The sequence below is a fragment of the Saccoglossus kowalevskii genome, chromosome 8, assembly GCF_978046115.1.
Source record: "Saccoglossus kowalevskii chromosome 8, keSacKowa6.1, whole genome shotgun sequence".
NCBI lineage: Eukaryota > Metazoa > Hemichordata > Enteropneusta > Harrimaniidae > Saccoglossus > Saccoglossus kowalevskii.
Genome location: NC_140648.1, coordinates 4,457,379 through 4,472,920, shown reverse-complemented (window position 1 = coordinate 4,472,920; position 15,542 = coordinate 4,457,379). Strand labels below are relative to the sequence as shown.

The 15,542-nt window shown below is 32.7% G+C and overlaps 1 protein-coding gene across 3 annotated transcripts in view; it reads right to left on the bottom strand.

Annotated features, from left to right (window-relative positions):
- Positions 1-15,542, bottom strand: part of LOC102808087 (cilia- and flagella-associated protein 337-like) — a 57,850-nt gene that overhangs the window by 22,276 nt on the left and 20,032 nt on the right. For 2 of the 3 annotated variants that reach the window (XM_085502051.1, XM_085502052.1), the window contains one exon: positions 1,592-1,844. In XM_085502051.1, coding sequence (XP_085358177.1) covers positions 1,592-1,844 — 253 coding nt within the window. Of the gene's footprint in view, positions 1-1,591; positions 1,845-7,069; positions 7,112-15,542 lie in introns of those variants that run through there. The other variant, XM_085502053.1, reaches the window with a different exon arrangement.

Genomic DNA, 15,542 nt, shown 5'->3' with positions numbered 1-15,542 from the left:
TGCATGCTAGCTGACAAGTGGGTTCCCGATTAAGGTAACCAAGATGGCATCGCACAGTGCATGATTTTTCCGCGGTGTTTAAAAACGGCATCTCATTGCCGATTTTTCGATAATTTCCAGGGTATTTTTTTTATTTTTAATTAACCAAGCATTTTATGTTTGTGTATTTTAACACTGAAAAGTTAGCGATGACAACAACTGTGTTGTTTGTCAATTGCATCGCAATTCTATCAGCACGATAATCATTACAGCGAAACGAAAAATGTTTACTTCAGTGTTAAAATGCTGTTGGAGTAAAAAATTGTGGAAACATTTTTTAGTTTCGCCCACAATGCAAAAAAGCTTGAAATCTATGCAAAAGAAATTGTGGCCTTGTTTTGCGCGAAAATTAAATCGCCCTATTGACGCTACCACCTACATAAAAATAAATGAAAAATCAATTTATTTAAGGGTGAAAAAGTTTACTTATCAGTTACAAGTGTATGTTTTGTTTCATTCCGCTTGCATGCTGGAAGCGTCTACGTCTTGTCTGTTTTTGTAGTTTGCTAGTTGATCGCGCTTGAGGTAAGTAAACAGAGAGCCAGGACAGGAAGTCGCACACCGGCTGCTCCGTAACTGAGGCCAGCAATCATTTGCATATAACATCAACAGTGACTTGTCAATCAAAGAACAACGCAAACAAACTTTCCGGGACTTTTAATCACATACGCGTGCCTCGGTTCCCTATATTTTAAAATTGATTTTTGTGTATGTTCTAACAATGACAATGCTCCGAAATTTTAACACTATCTAGCCAAGACTGTCTAGGTAAGAAAAGGCCAACAACAAAAAATTCACGAAAAGTGCCCACGAACCTGCATCTCTACCTTAAACGCTATTGAAAATAATGTATATATTTTACATTTAAATCACTGTCAATAAGGGGATATAAATGAAACATTTTAAATCACTGTCAATAAGGGGATATAAATGATGTTACATGCAATATACGCAAACATTTTATAAACAAATAACTAGGGGGAATTAAACGTCACATGATGAGACTTGCAACTTTACATAAAAAGATTTTTGGAAAACCTGGCAAGCAGAATAGCCATGACTATACTGGTGCAATCAATTCAGCTTTATTTTATAATTATATGTACAACTACTAAGAGTATATAATAGCTGGTGTGACAAGTAACTGATGAAATGTAATTTAGCTGGATATTATTACGCTAACCTATATCTCCAGCACAAAAAATAAATCCAAGAGAAATTCCAGGATTTGGAATACAAAGAGTCTTAATTTCAATATTATTTTCATAAATGGCAATAAATTTTGCAACAACCCTTGCACTGTTATTTACTGACTTTTCCCTACATACAAATTCCCGCCACATTTTTTATGCAAATGTTTGCAATTTTTCTGCAATTTACATTTTTTTTAATGTTGAGAATTCAAGTTTAATTTTAACCAGAAAGTGAGATTATGATATTGCTAACTGATTCTGATAAACAGATTTTGTTGAAACACACAAAATTTTACCAGGATTATATTTGAGATGAAAGTTTACCATGGAAATGAAAGTGATTAATTCATGTTGGTTACCTTAGCAAAGAGAGATTCCATCTGATCATCCCAGGCATCAGTACCAAGCATACTAGCAATGGTCTCTTTAAATTCTTCTAGCGTCATGTTGCCAGGTTCTCGTTTCTCAGCCTTACCAGCAATTCTGTGATCATGTCTGCCCACTTGTCCTGACATGTCATTTTTTGGTCTGTGTTCAGCAAACTTTTGCATTAATGTCTCAAGATGATGAAGATTAATGTGTTCTTCAAATCGGATGTTCTGGTCTTGGAAACTGGAAAATAAGATGAAGAGATTGCACAGGAATTAATAACAAAGACTTCTACACAATTGTTTAAGCTCTAAAGCACAGTCTCGCGCTCTTCTCTCACACAAGCTAGAAAACATTCAAGAGTATCCTATTCAGGATGCAATTTAATTTAGGGGTTATTTGAGGTCATGAGAAACCACACACACTGGTAGATTTCAGACTGCCCTTTATTTCCTGTAAATTGTCTCTTAGGACCATGCCTTTTGATATTAAATATCCTAACATTAATCTTCAACAAATGTTGAACTAATCTGTTCACAGCTGCTAATATAATATGTTGCTGATAATCTCAATTTTGAGATTAACATTTTAGACTTTTTTACTATAATTGAATTTTGATAATACAAATGATGTGTGTTACTTTATTTCCCAGTCCTTGGTTCCTGCATAATACTTTTATAAGAACCTCGATATATACATAATCAAGGATTTATCAAATGAGGCTGCCAGGTGTGCGATGAAGATCTCACACAAATTGAAGGAGTCGATTTTAATTGCGATATGATCACAAAATCAGCAATCAGCATGAACATCCAGAGATATTCTTGTGCAGATTAGTGAGTCTGTAAATAATAGCGCATATGCACTTCCTTAAAAGACAGAGATAAGTCTATGGTCAACACTACATACATACATGTATGTGCAATTTGTGGTTTACATACACTTCTATTGGAGATACACTTCTGTCAGAGCAAATATGATAGTTTGAAGCAATATTCACCTAAAACTTGTAAAAAGCAGAATTTTGTTTGGTATACACACCTAAAGACAGAATTATACACACAAGCCAATTGCTAGAAAGTATTGTACATAAATATTCTTTAAGAAGAAAACAAGTTACTGTAAAGGTAGTATGGATCACTGCCATATTTGCTATATGCCAGTCAATCTAGGATACCCCCCCCCCCCAAAAAAAAAAAAACAGAATCAAGTAATCCCTAAATGTTCAACGTGAGTTTTTTTACACATAAGTCTGGTTAATAATGAGGTGTCAGTGTGGATATGCAGAGTCTTAAGACTTGAAAAGTAACAAAATTTGACACTGCTATTTAATTTGAAATCGAGCCTTGGCAGTATAACAATATTCAGGATCTGAACAAATCATGGCAAAATATTTATTGAGCATTGTTAACAGACATTGTCATTCAAAAGATGTTGGTTTGAATTGTAGCATGTTTGCGATGTTTTCAAGTGCTTGAACAAAGGAAGTTCCAATTACCACAAGGCTTTAGAACATGTAAGTAGCAGAGTGCTGTTATAGTTAAAATACATAGCAGCAGGACAACTGAAGGTGACATGACCTCACTCAATTGTTACAGCATTTACGACACAGAAACACAGAAACACAAATGGTTTGTTTACAATTCTTGCCAATTTTTTCTTTTATTTAAAAAAAACAAACTTTCAGAACTAAATAGAGTGTTAATTGTTACAATCTTCAAAAGATTTTTTTCACTAGGGAGAGACGATGCAGGAATGTTGTTGAACATTCAGTTATGCCATATACATGGTTGCCATGGGAGATCCAACCGGGCAACAAACTAAAGTCACTGCAATTCTCTTTCATCACTGTTAACCTTTTTTGTTGAAAACCCAGTGAAAATCACATTTCAAATCAAATATTATCACTACAAAGGCTACATTGCACTTGTACGTGACTTGTCAACAATAATTTTTAATTATATACGATCGAAGAAGATTTTCAAATACTTGACACTTCGATATATGTTGGTCACATATTTGGCAATACCTCCTTTTAAAGCAATGGTAACTGTCATTTTGGATTAAAGTCATTGTAAATTTTGTAATTATACAGTGACTGAATCTGAACAATTAGCGGTCATGTTAGTTTATAAATATGCAGTCAATGGAAGTGTATACTACATTACACATCAAACTAAAGGCGGTGTTGTCAAATAGAAGAATTGTTCAAAAGGCAAAGATTCTAAAATCTCTGGGAATACATTATTGCATTATGGGATAGCATCATATTCTTTTTATCTACTGTGTCCTCTATTTAGTTTAATTTAGTTAAATATATTGACTCCTAGATTAAATCTACAAATCCTTCTCAACCATTTAAACATCATCATATTTTTCCCTCAAAATTTGGTTGCAACTTTTTGCACATTTTTATGGTTTCTTTGATAATTTTGGACCATAATGAACACATAATTTCACACTGGTTACAGGTTAAAAGTATGGAAATAATTATATTATTTTGTGAAATATTTTGGTGCTTATGATTGTTTCAGTTTGTTTTACATTTTATTAAAAAATCTTTTCAGGAGATTCTGATTCACTCACTGTTGAAATACTAGTAGGCTGGAGATCACCATCAGCTATATGTCCTGAGCATGACCTTCATTGGTTGCCGTGGTAACAGTCAAAATAAAACCAACTCTTTTCCATCTCTTTGTTGGATTGTCATTACCACTAAATGAACTGGTATATGGGAAGATAGGATGTGTCAAGTCTATGCAATTGTCAGCCACAAACCATAGAATTGGATTAACACCCTGGTGTAAGAATGTGCGGGATACGATAGGTTAACTTTGAAATTGGAACTGTACCTAATAACACCGACACACAATGCTAGTCATTGACAGTGTCAAACGTGATAATAAAATGTACAGTCTGTTCACTACAATCTGGATATATTAAATTTACTTGTATAGTATAACTGAACTCCCTATGAACTTGAAACCTGCAACTTTCTCCATAAAATGATGAATATATAGACCAGAAATTACTATTAAAGTAATCGCAGTTTGTATTTTGTAGCAGAGAAATGTTGGTGCTTTCATTAAGCACATTCACCAGGATTTCCAAATTAAAAAAATAATTATACTGGTAAAACATAAATATCAGTAAATTGCAAAGAACATATCAAGGATAATTACTGGTAATTAGTTATTCATTAAATTACAAATATTACTAATATATATATATATATATAATATATATGGTAGTTTTATATAAATCATTGCCATAGCAATTAACAATGGCTGACTACTGCTGAGGGTATATTTAGTTTTCCATATTCAAGTACCAAACAGAAAAACAACAAAAAATGTAAACATTTGTATAGGCTATTGTAAAAGGAACATGCAATCAATAAACGTCTCCACCCATGATTGATACCAGGGCAGGGGGAAAAAACTCCTTAGGGCATGGATTTGAATATTTAATTTTAATAAGATACAGGAATTAGTTTTCAATGTATGTTGAAAATGCCCGATAGCATTTAATTCTGTTCTGGTGTTCTGATTCAGTGGAGATTAACTCCATGATAAATCAGTTTGTACATAGTGAAGTGTTACCACACTAAATAGATATGACCTTTACAATGAGAGCTAGACCACCTTGCTTGAACACAGTTTAACATGAAAGACCCTATTAATGGAATAAGTTAAAGTCCTCCAGTTGTATTATTCTGTACACCAACTCAAAAAGTCACAATGATTCTGCTTAAAACCAGCTGTATTTGAAAAGATGGGGTCTGCCTACAAAAATGTGTTTTCAACATTTTAACACTTTGAATATGTAAACTAATATATAGTTGTATATTTTGTTTTCATTATATAATATATTGGGGTATCGAGACTGACTAATTATTCGTACAACACCTTTTTTTTTAATTACTTTCCTATTATTATTATTATTATGTACTATTACTATATTTAAATTAACTTTCCTATTTCCCAAAAAATGTTTTAATAAAACCTGTAAAATGAGAGAAAAAAAAATTAAAAATATGATTATTTTCCCCTAAAATTAGTATAACTATTTTTACTGATTTGTGGCAACTTGTTGTATACAAAATATGAATTATCACTGATTCACTTCACAATACCTGTGTGATTTGTTGTCCTGGTAAATGTGGAGATTTATGGAGACAAAACTGTCCACAGTAGCCAACGTTAAATCTACATAATTTGCAGCTAACAGTATGTGGTTACAATTTTGAACCATGAGTGTGTATATACGACAAAAATTGTGTGTGAAACAAAATTAATATTCCAAGAAAGATTAATCAGGAAACATTTTTTTACAACCATCAAACATCAGAATACAGATCAAGTAGGTGATTACTTTCTCTAGATTGGATCGGTATAAAATTTGCTAACTTACTACTCCACATGTGTGAGTTCATTATCTACCGGCGGTGAGCTCGGTCTGCGATGTGGCGGTGCAGACTCCAGTGATGATGGAGCACTTCTGAAAGAACCAATACTTGATGATGTAGCAGGCCGACTGGAAGACCCACTCCCACCAGTGTAAAAATTACTACCAGTACAGGACCTGCTCTTTGGTCGTGAATACTCACGCAACATTATTTTGGGAGAGTATGGTAATTCCAGTGGAAGTCAAAATACTCCATGCATAGTTCGTGCACTGGATAAACCGATAGTGATCTAGGATTTCTTGGTTAGTAACCACTTATGACAAATAGTAACTTAAGACTTGAGAAAACTTTGCACAGCCAAATAAAATGTTTTTCTATTGTATATATTAGAGTGAAACATGACAGTAAGCTGACAGGCCAAAGATTTACACCTGGTTGGAAATCCAATGTTACTGTAACAACGTCTATTCAAACTGTTCAAGTCAACTGAATTGTCACGGATCAGGACAAAATTCAAAATTGTTTACAAAATTATCAAAAAACGTTACATATTGATGTAGCATAGCTTATTATTATTATTACTATTCAATATTTCTATTAGTTATTAATATTTTTATGACATATTATTCAAAACATGCAGTCTGTGTATACCAAATTTTTTATAGTATTCCATATGCTTACGAGCATTGTAGTAAAAAAAAAACCAAAAAAGAAAGAAAAAATACAGAAAAAACTACAGAACCATATTGGAATGTGGCTTTATCTGGAAACTGATAACTTGCAGAACTACATGGTTATAGTATCAATCTTCAAATCCCTAGCAACTGTCTAAATAACGTTACTGCATGTGTTGAGTGCATATCACCTCCACCAAGGGCAGCACAGGGTCACTGACATATGTAGTGCTATTCTTGATATGATGCAGTAAAATGCCATGGACTGTTTAACAGTCTGTGTTATGGGAGGTCAGAGTCTTTACACAAAATAAATGGTACATAACACAGTGTGTATATGAATGAAAACAATTAAGGCCACATGGTTAGAGAGAAACACAACTTACAAGTTATAAGTTCTTTTATCCTCAAAAAATGAGAAATTGCTGCCTTGGCCATCATCATCCCACGAACTACTGTCACTGTCATATAAATAACTGTTTTGGTTCGTAATTAATCCCTGAAACTCTGAGGAAGTAGATGTTAGCGAGCTTCTATCTTCAGTAGAGCTAAGACTATTTTCCTCCATTTTTTATCACCAGCACGATGACAGCATATCCCAGCTAGCAATCAGTTGGGCATGATGTGCAGAGTTCCAATACATTCAGTTATGTTTTAAACAAGTATACTAAAGAAACTCTTGACATATCATCACTGTATAACAATGACATGCCAATGGGATAGAGAAGTCACTAGTGTGGACAACTATTGTCAAGAATAAGAAACAGACATACCACTCTGTGATAGGGGTGATAGGCTAGAGGGGTGAATGGACAGGATGTTGTGCGAACATTGACAAGCATAATAAATAAATAAAGAACCCATGCTTGTTCACAATACAGAGTCTAAAATAAACATTCACATGAACAATGTTCACCTGCCCACCTTGGGCAGAATAGTTTAATCCATGGCATGCAGACTAAAATTTCTGGAGGGTCCATGGAGAATTCTATTCATAAGTGAACAAGTAGGGATAAAACAAGGATAAATATTGACACATGGCACCCTGCGTTTACAGTGAAAGCCCAGTTGCACAACTCTATTATTCCCATTCAAACAGTTTCAAAAAAACATTGAAAGCCTAATTACACAACCAATTTCTTTTCACTCCACACTAGCTAACACCCAAATAGTGGTGCCACACCAAGTGGGTCACATTTTTTAATAACTAGAGCTGCCATAAAAAAATACCCCCTTGGCCAAGATTTCTACAGATTGAAAAAAGTACTAGTATATGGTAACTCTTAGAATAGTAATATCCTTTGCAGAAACAATCATTTCCCTTGCTTTAAATCAGACCATAAATGAACCCAAAAATTCTTTTTATCTCCAAGCATTAGATTCATTTTCATTACAGCCAGTAAATAGTACTATTTTTCCATCAAAATTGTGATATCCAATAAAAATGTGCATTACAGCCATGTTGACATGGCAACAAGACACATCTTGTATATTAAGTTGTTCCTTTTACAGTTATTCTCATAAAAGCTCAAGTGAGGCTTGGTTCCCATTGAGAGATCTTAACAAAGAGGCGACAGTTTCAAATTACCTTAGGAAGCTGTACCCTATATAAATCACAGTTGAATCAAATTGTCTTATTGTCAATGAACATAAAACAGTGACTCAGCTATATACCTGTTTTGCAGGAAAACTAGCATGTTGCAAATATGACGCACTTGGAAATCTCCACAGATACATGTAACTGTAACATTTATTGCATCTTTAGAAATGTATTGACTATTTAGGTCAATCCTACATGTATAAACATCATATAATATTGTATACATATCAGGCAATAATTACAATATTCTGATTTCTAAACCTTTATTCAACTGTTGAGAAACCACAGGTTTAAAGTGGTTGTCATGGCAACTCCCAACATAGACAGATAATTATCAAAATGCAGTATCCACAAGCAATTAATAAATGAAAAAGTATCAAATCTGCATATATACACATGTACAGTCAACAACAAAACTACTATAGTGATTTCATTAATGAGACAACTGACCTATTGCGGAGCAACTGATTTTATCGGGTGTATATAAAATAAATACATTAATATTAAATATCCTTTTTAGGGAAAATAACAAAATTGTAACTTTAATCTAACTACAGTATTTGCTCTATTGCAGCTTTGCGAATTTTCAAACTCCAAAATTCTTTAAAATATACTATAAAATGATATTCCAGTTTAGGGATCAACCATTCTTACATGAAAGGGTAGTATATACTCAGCATCAAATTACAGAAAGAGTCAGGCAAATAGCCTGGTTGGAATGTAGTCTATCAAAGATCTGCAAACATTAGACTGTCTGAGACAATAATGGCAATTTCCCCAAAATTATGTTGTTAAATCAACAAATTTATTATCTTTTCTATAGCAATTTATTGCCATCACCAATCTTTATTGCTTTTCACAGAATGAACATATATAATGATTTTTTTTACCAATTTTTTTCTAAATTACAACTAAAATTGAACATTTTCATTTTTTAAAATAATCTATATGAAATCTATTTAGTTAAAGTGTAAATAGGGAAATAACGAGTATTGACTAGGAGTCAGAGGATCATGTTAGTCACAGCCCTAAAAATCACAGGAAAATCTTATATACGGCTCAGAATACTTATGTCACACATTTACCGAACGGTCTAAAATATCATTCGAGAAACAGACACCAAAAATATAATTCCCATATCATATTATATACGTATTATGTCACACATTTACCGAACGGTCTAAAATATCATTCGAAAGAAAAAAAAAAACGAAAATATAATTCCCATATCATATTATATATATATTATTGAAACGAGACTATGTTATGTCTAGTAAATTAATGAAGAAGGGTGGTTAGAATGCTCAGACAACTTTATTAAAGCATATTACATGTATTTGGTTTATTTTATTAATTGTGTTGTCTCAGCTATTATAGCCTGCAGCGGATCACATTAAAACGACTAAAACTAACAAATATAGTACTAAACATCTCTAATAAAAATACACAACAAACCTGAGATTGTAGTCATCCATGAGATTCAAGTTAAAAAACACAGCCTAAAAGTTTTCCTGTATAGTTTCCAGAATCATGTACCAGCATTTGATGTGATACAAACACAAAACAGAGTGGGTAACCTTGTTGACATGTACAGCCCACAGATGTAGCATTCACTTGTATAAGCATCCCTGCTGCTTGCCGACTCTAAACACAGACTAGCCAGTATGCAATAACAACATTTTATTGATAGGCTTTTCTTGACATGCACAGTGCAGCGCCTATAAAAATCAACCAGGGGGCTTTTATCTGTAGCCTAATTGGTTCTTTCTGCTAATAAAGCACCCATCACTAGGAGTGCCTCAGTGGGCATAAATCACTGCAAATGCCAATATGACAAACTAGGATGATGTTGTTAAGATGGATTAATCAACTAGCCAACTCATTAAAAACATAATGGTGAAATTCAAAAAAAAAAACTTTTTTTCACAAAGCGAAGTAAAGCTGCTTCAAGTTCATGTATCAGTTATTCATAAAAGCAGGGAAAGAAGCTATTACAAAAAATGTATATGGAATATAATTTGATAATGCTATAAATGATTGAATAGAAAATTTTAATTTTAATCTTGAATTTTCTAAATTAAAGAATTAATCACTGATGCATTTTACAACCTGGAAATGTTAATTGCTATGTCAGGTTTATCACTCAAGTGTGACAAAATTATAAAATTATACTACTTGAGACCACTTAGGCAAGAGTTTAAGTGGAAGAGGAACCATTAAGTGTTTGGAGTAGTATATCTTATAATTACAATATAATGGGTGAATTACCAGTATACCATTCAACACTGTGGGGGGGGGGGGTAATATATTTACTGCACTTTTATTTGAAATTCCATTTCTCCCTACTTGAAATCTTAGGACCATATATGGCAAATATTTTACTGACATTTAGACTTGATAATTTTAAATTTTTCTGCTTTTTTCCTTTACCCACAACATTTTTTTTTAAACCTACAGTGAAGTGATATCCTGAGGGGGTGATATAAGTGAAACAACGGATCTGAAATACTAAAACAGAATTTCTGTTTTCTAATTTTCTGAAAGAACCATAAAAACCATAAAACATTTACTTCTATGCTATCGATAAAGAACCATTGCTCAAAGCGTCTAGCTATTTTTAATAGTTACTTAGGACAACGATTACCAAATATTATCTAATATATATATTGCTGCACCAGTTCATGTTCACCATTATATTTTCTTTCATATCACAGCTATATGTGGAAGCTTTCAGCAGGCAACTTATTAATTATAATTTCCATATTTGAACTATTAGTAGCTTACAAAAATATTTATTATTTCTCAAGTTATAATTTTTTGGGGGGCTCAAACTTTACAAACTTTATTGTATTTTTATCTGGAGGATATGATTTCAATAAAGTATTTATTATTAGTAGTATTATTATTATTAAATATCCTAATCAAAATAAGTTGTATTTTAATTATCAAGTGTACAATAAATACAACTGTTGCAGCTTACATGCAATTCTATTGAAAAATATGTTTTTAATGGAGCAAATGCAGTACTATATTTTATAATTTAACTTTTAAGTTATTTCATTCTTCCTAATTAGCGCAATAATCATATTCAATCCTAAAATCCATTAATTAGCATATCAATAAATAGAGTATTAACCAAAGGTAAAGCACACCTAATTAGACTAATGGCATAAAAGCACACCCATCTTTCTTAAGGTATATAATTTAGTATGACTGACTGCACAGAAGCATAGTTTTCTCTTGATAGACCAGTTAAATGTAATCCATTTCAGTATTTGATGTTGGTATCCTAGAGACTAATGACTAAAAACTCTTGTACATATAGACAAATCAATAATCAGTTCAACTATTACTACCTGCCATCACATTGGATCATTTTAATTCTCATTGAAAACAAAAAAAATGTTTGCGAGGTTTCATATTACCAATACCAAAAGGTTATATTAGGCACACTTTTTAATGAAATAAATCAATATTATAACACAGATTTCAATTTTACCAATAATAGAGCAATGACAGATTTGAATATTACAGTTTCTTGTAATTACTTAAGTATTATTTAAGTTAAACTTAGACATAAGCCTTTTTTTTTAAATAATATTTAAAAAACAAAAATAATATTTGAATAATATTCAAAAAGCAAAAATGTGAATAGCCAGGCAAAAAAACAATGTAACAGTTGAGGAATAATGTGACAAAAAAATACTTTTGTTAGTCATTGAGGAGTTTTCTTTATTAGACCATATGAGGGCGCCTGTCAATACTTATGAGGTATAATACTGTAAAAAGCAACCATGGGCTAGAGGTCATTTAGAGGACTACAAATATCTGCTGCATTTTAAGGTTGTTCATGGGTATCTATTAAAGTAAAAAAGTTATCACAATATTGTGTTTCAAAAGTGCTATTTGAGTAAAGACTTGAATATATGCCATAGCCTTTTGCATGTTTTCGCCCAGTACAAATCATGGTTTTCAGAGAAAATCGTGTGAAAAAATGCCAACTATTAGAATTTTTCAAACAATTCCCATGTAATTCATGTAATTATTTCATGGAAAATAAATAGTAATGTCCAGAATCTTTCAAAAATTTGTGACAACACTCATCTATAAAAACATACTATTTTTTCAATATAATTCACCAAATAATATTTTCAGATATGAAGAGATCTTTTCTCCATAGAAATCAATGTTAGATGGCTTAAACATTGCCGTTTATGGTTTTCAGCCATATATTTTTAAGCGTAAAATTCATGGTTATCTGAATATTTGTTTTGATACACAAGAACACCGTAAGGTAAGACATGAATTTCAACTACTCACAATACAAGGGTGATTGCTGCTACTAAGTAGGTAATCTTTAGATTCTATTACAATACATGTAGAAACTTTAATATAAAAACTTTGAATTCAAATTCAATGTACTGGTACAATATAAGGCAGACAAAACTAAGATAGAAGTATAGTACCATAATGATCCCATAATGACTATTGCCATACCACAAAAAAAAAAATGTCACTGTTACCATGGTGTCTATAAACAACAGTGTGGTTGCCACTAGAGGGCGATGTTCCAGAAGAATGCATTGAAGCTTCAAGAATGAATTAAAGAGCATTTCCACTTGAGAGACTAAAGCCTAACAGTAAAGTTGTTTTGGTATTATGCCCCAAGCATGCCAAAGGCTCAGCTGTGGCAATTTACTTTGCATTGTGTTTGGGAAAAGTACACTTTAGATATAGCGAATTGAAGCTGCTTTCATTGTGTTTAATCAAGCTTGAAGCAATAACAACAGTGTTAACAGGTTGCCACCAGGGAATCACCAAGCATGCATGAAGGAAACCGTGCACAGAATATCTAGGCCAGTTGATCAGTTTGGTCACAATAATGAGATAGAGGCATAGTTGAGCAGACTGTACCATTACCCTAGCAACCTACACTCAATAAAGGGAAGTCATTCCTATATTACACAGAAGTAAAATTGTCATACGAATTACACTGTATGATCATGTATAAAAAGTCATAAACATAATGATAATATTATTATTAGACAAATAGTTGTTATTATTTCTAGGTATCATATTCTTTTTATTGACTTGTTTACAAACTAATACCTCATTAAATGGATTAGGCATAAAGCACAGTTCTAGGTCATTGAACTTGACAGAGAACATTTTCTTATTTTTTTTATTGATTCTTAATTGTTTCAATGTTTCATATTCCAAAACTCAAACTTGGGCAATAACCCAACAATTTTCTCAACTTTTGAACACCTATCAGGTCAGATCAGATCCAATTTAGCTTTTAGATTGTGATTTTTAAAAGATTTAGAATCCAATTTAAATATTACCTTCAGTAAAACTTTACATATAATACAATAATGGGAGGCATTATTATATTTATAAATGCACAAAAGTGCACAAAACATGCTAGTAATTCTGAATTTTTGTTTCACAATTTCACTTACAAACCAAAGAAAAGCAACAGATTCAATCAAAGTTTAGTTTGAAAAATTGTTTTTACTAGCATTTGTGCATTATTGTAGTCACAACACCAACAACAATACCAATAGTAAACTGGGGTTGCTGATAAACCTATACCACTATTATGTATTATATACAACATATAATCAATACGCTGAAAAAACGAAGATAACCTATATGTGTACACATACACACTCGCTCACAATACGTAAATCTATGCTTGGTAATGCAACAATACTTGCTGTGGTTATATTGTCATTCTTAGTACAAGTAGTAAATAGATGGAAGTTCGGGGGGCAGTAAACAATGCATTTCTTTATCATTTAACAATTTAATGTGTAAATTATCATTGATCTGTCAAGCATGTTTTAATGTCAGAAATATCACATTTATCTTAGATTTATCTAAGGTGTTTTTATCAATTCTTGTGATATGTGTTCAGTGTTTGGGTGTGTGTGACATATGATTTATTTAAGTTGTTGATCGAGATTTTCAAGTGTTTGGGTGTGCTGTGACATATGATTTATCTGAGGTGTTGAGATCTTCAAGTGTTTGGATGTGCTGTGACATATGATTTATCTGAGGTGTTGAGATCTTCAAGTGTTTGGATGTGCTGTGACATATGATTTATCTGAGGTGTTGAGATCTTCAAGTGTTTGGATGTGCTGTGACATATGATTTATCTGAGGTGTTGAGATTTTCAAGTGTTTGGATGTGCTGTGACATATGATTTATCTGAGGTGTTGAGATCTTCAAGTGTTTGGATGTGCTGTGACATATGATTTATCTGAGGTGTTGAGATCTTCAAGTGTTTGGATGTGCTGTGACATATGATTTATCTGAGGTGTTGAGATCTTCAAGTGTTTGGATGTGCTGTGACATATGATTTATCTGAGGTGTTGAGATCTTCAAGTGTTTGGATGTGCTGTGACATATGATTTATCTGAGGTGTTGAGATCTTCAAGTGTTTGGATGTGCTGTGACATATGATTTATCTGAGGTGTTGAGATCTTCAAGTGTTTGGGTGTGCTGTGACATATGATTTATCTGAGGTGTTGAGATCTTCAAGTGTTTGGATGTGCTGTGACATATGATTTATCTGAGGTGTTGAGATCTTCAAGTGTTTGGATGTGCTGTGACATATGATTTATCTGAGGTGTTGAGATCTTCAAGTGTTTGGATGTGCTGTGACATATGATTTATCTGAGGTGTTGAGATCTTCAAGTGTTTGGATGTGCTGTGACATATGATTTATCTGAGGTGTTGAGATCTTCAAGTGTTTGGGTGTGCTGTGACATATGATTTATCTGAGGTGTTGAGATCTTCAAGTGTTTGGGTGTGCTGTGACATATGATTTATCTGAGGTGTTGAGATCTTCAAGTGTTTGGATGTGCTGTGACATATGATTTATCTGAGGTGTTGAGATCTTCAAGTGTTTGGATGTGCTGTGACATATGATTTATCTGAGGTGTTGAGATCTTCAAGTGTTTGGATGTGCTGTGACATACGATTTATCTGAGGTGTTGAGATTTTCAAGTGTTTGGGTGTGCTGTGACATAACCCTTTTTATATCATTGCTATCAAATCAACCAAATAAAAAAAAAGAATTAGCGTATAGAATTGAACTTCTTTTCTGAGCACGATATCACCACAATATGTGGTGTTCGGCATCCCAATTTGAAGGTAGGGGTTGTATATATGCCATTTTTAATACTGCAAATCATTTTATTTTTGCTTGCAATTTATTTTCACTGAAGGAATGGATCAGTGAAAATAAAATC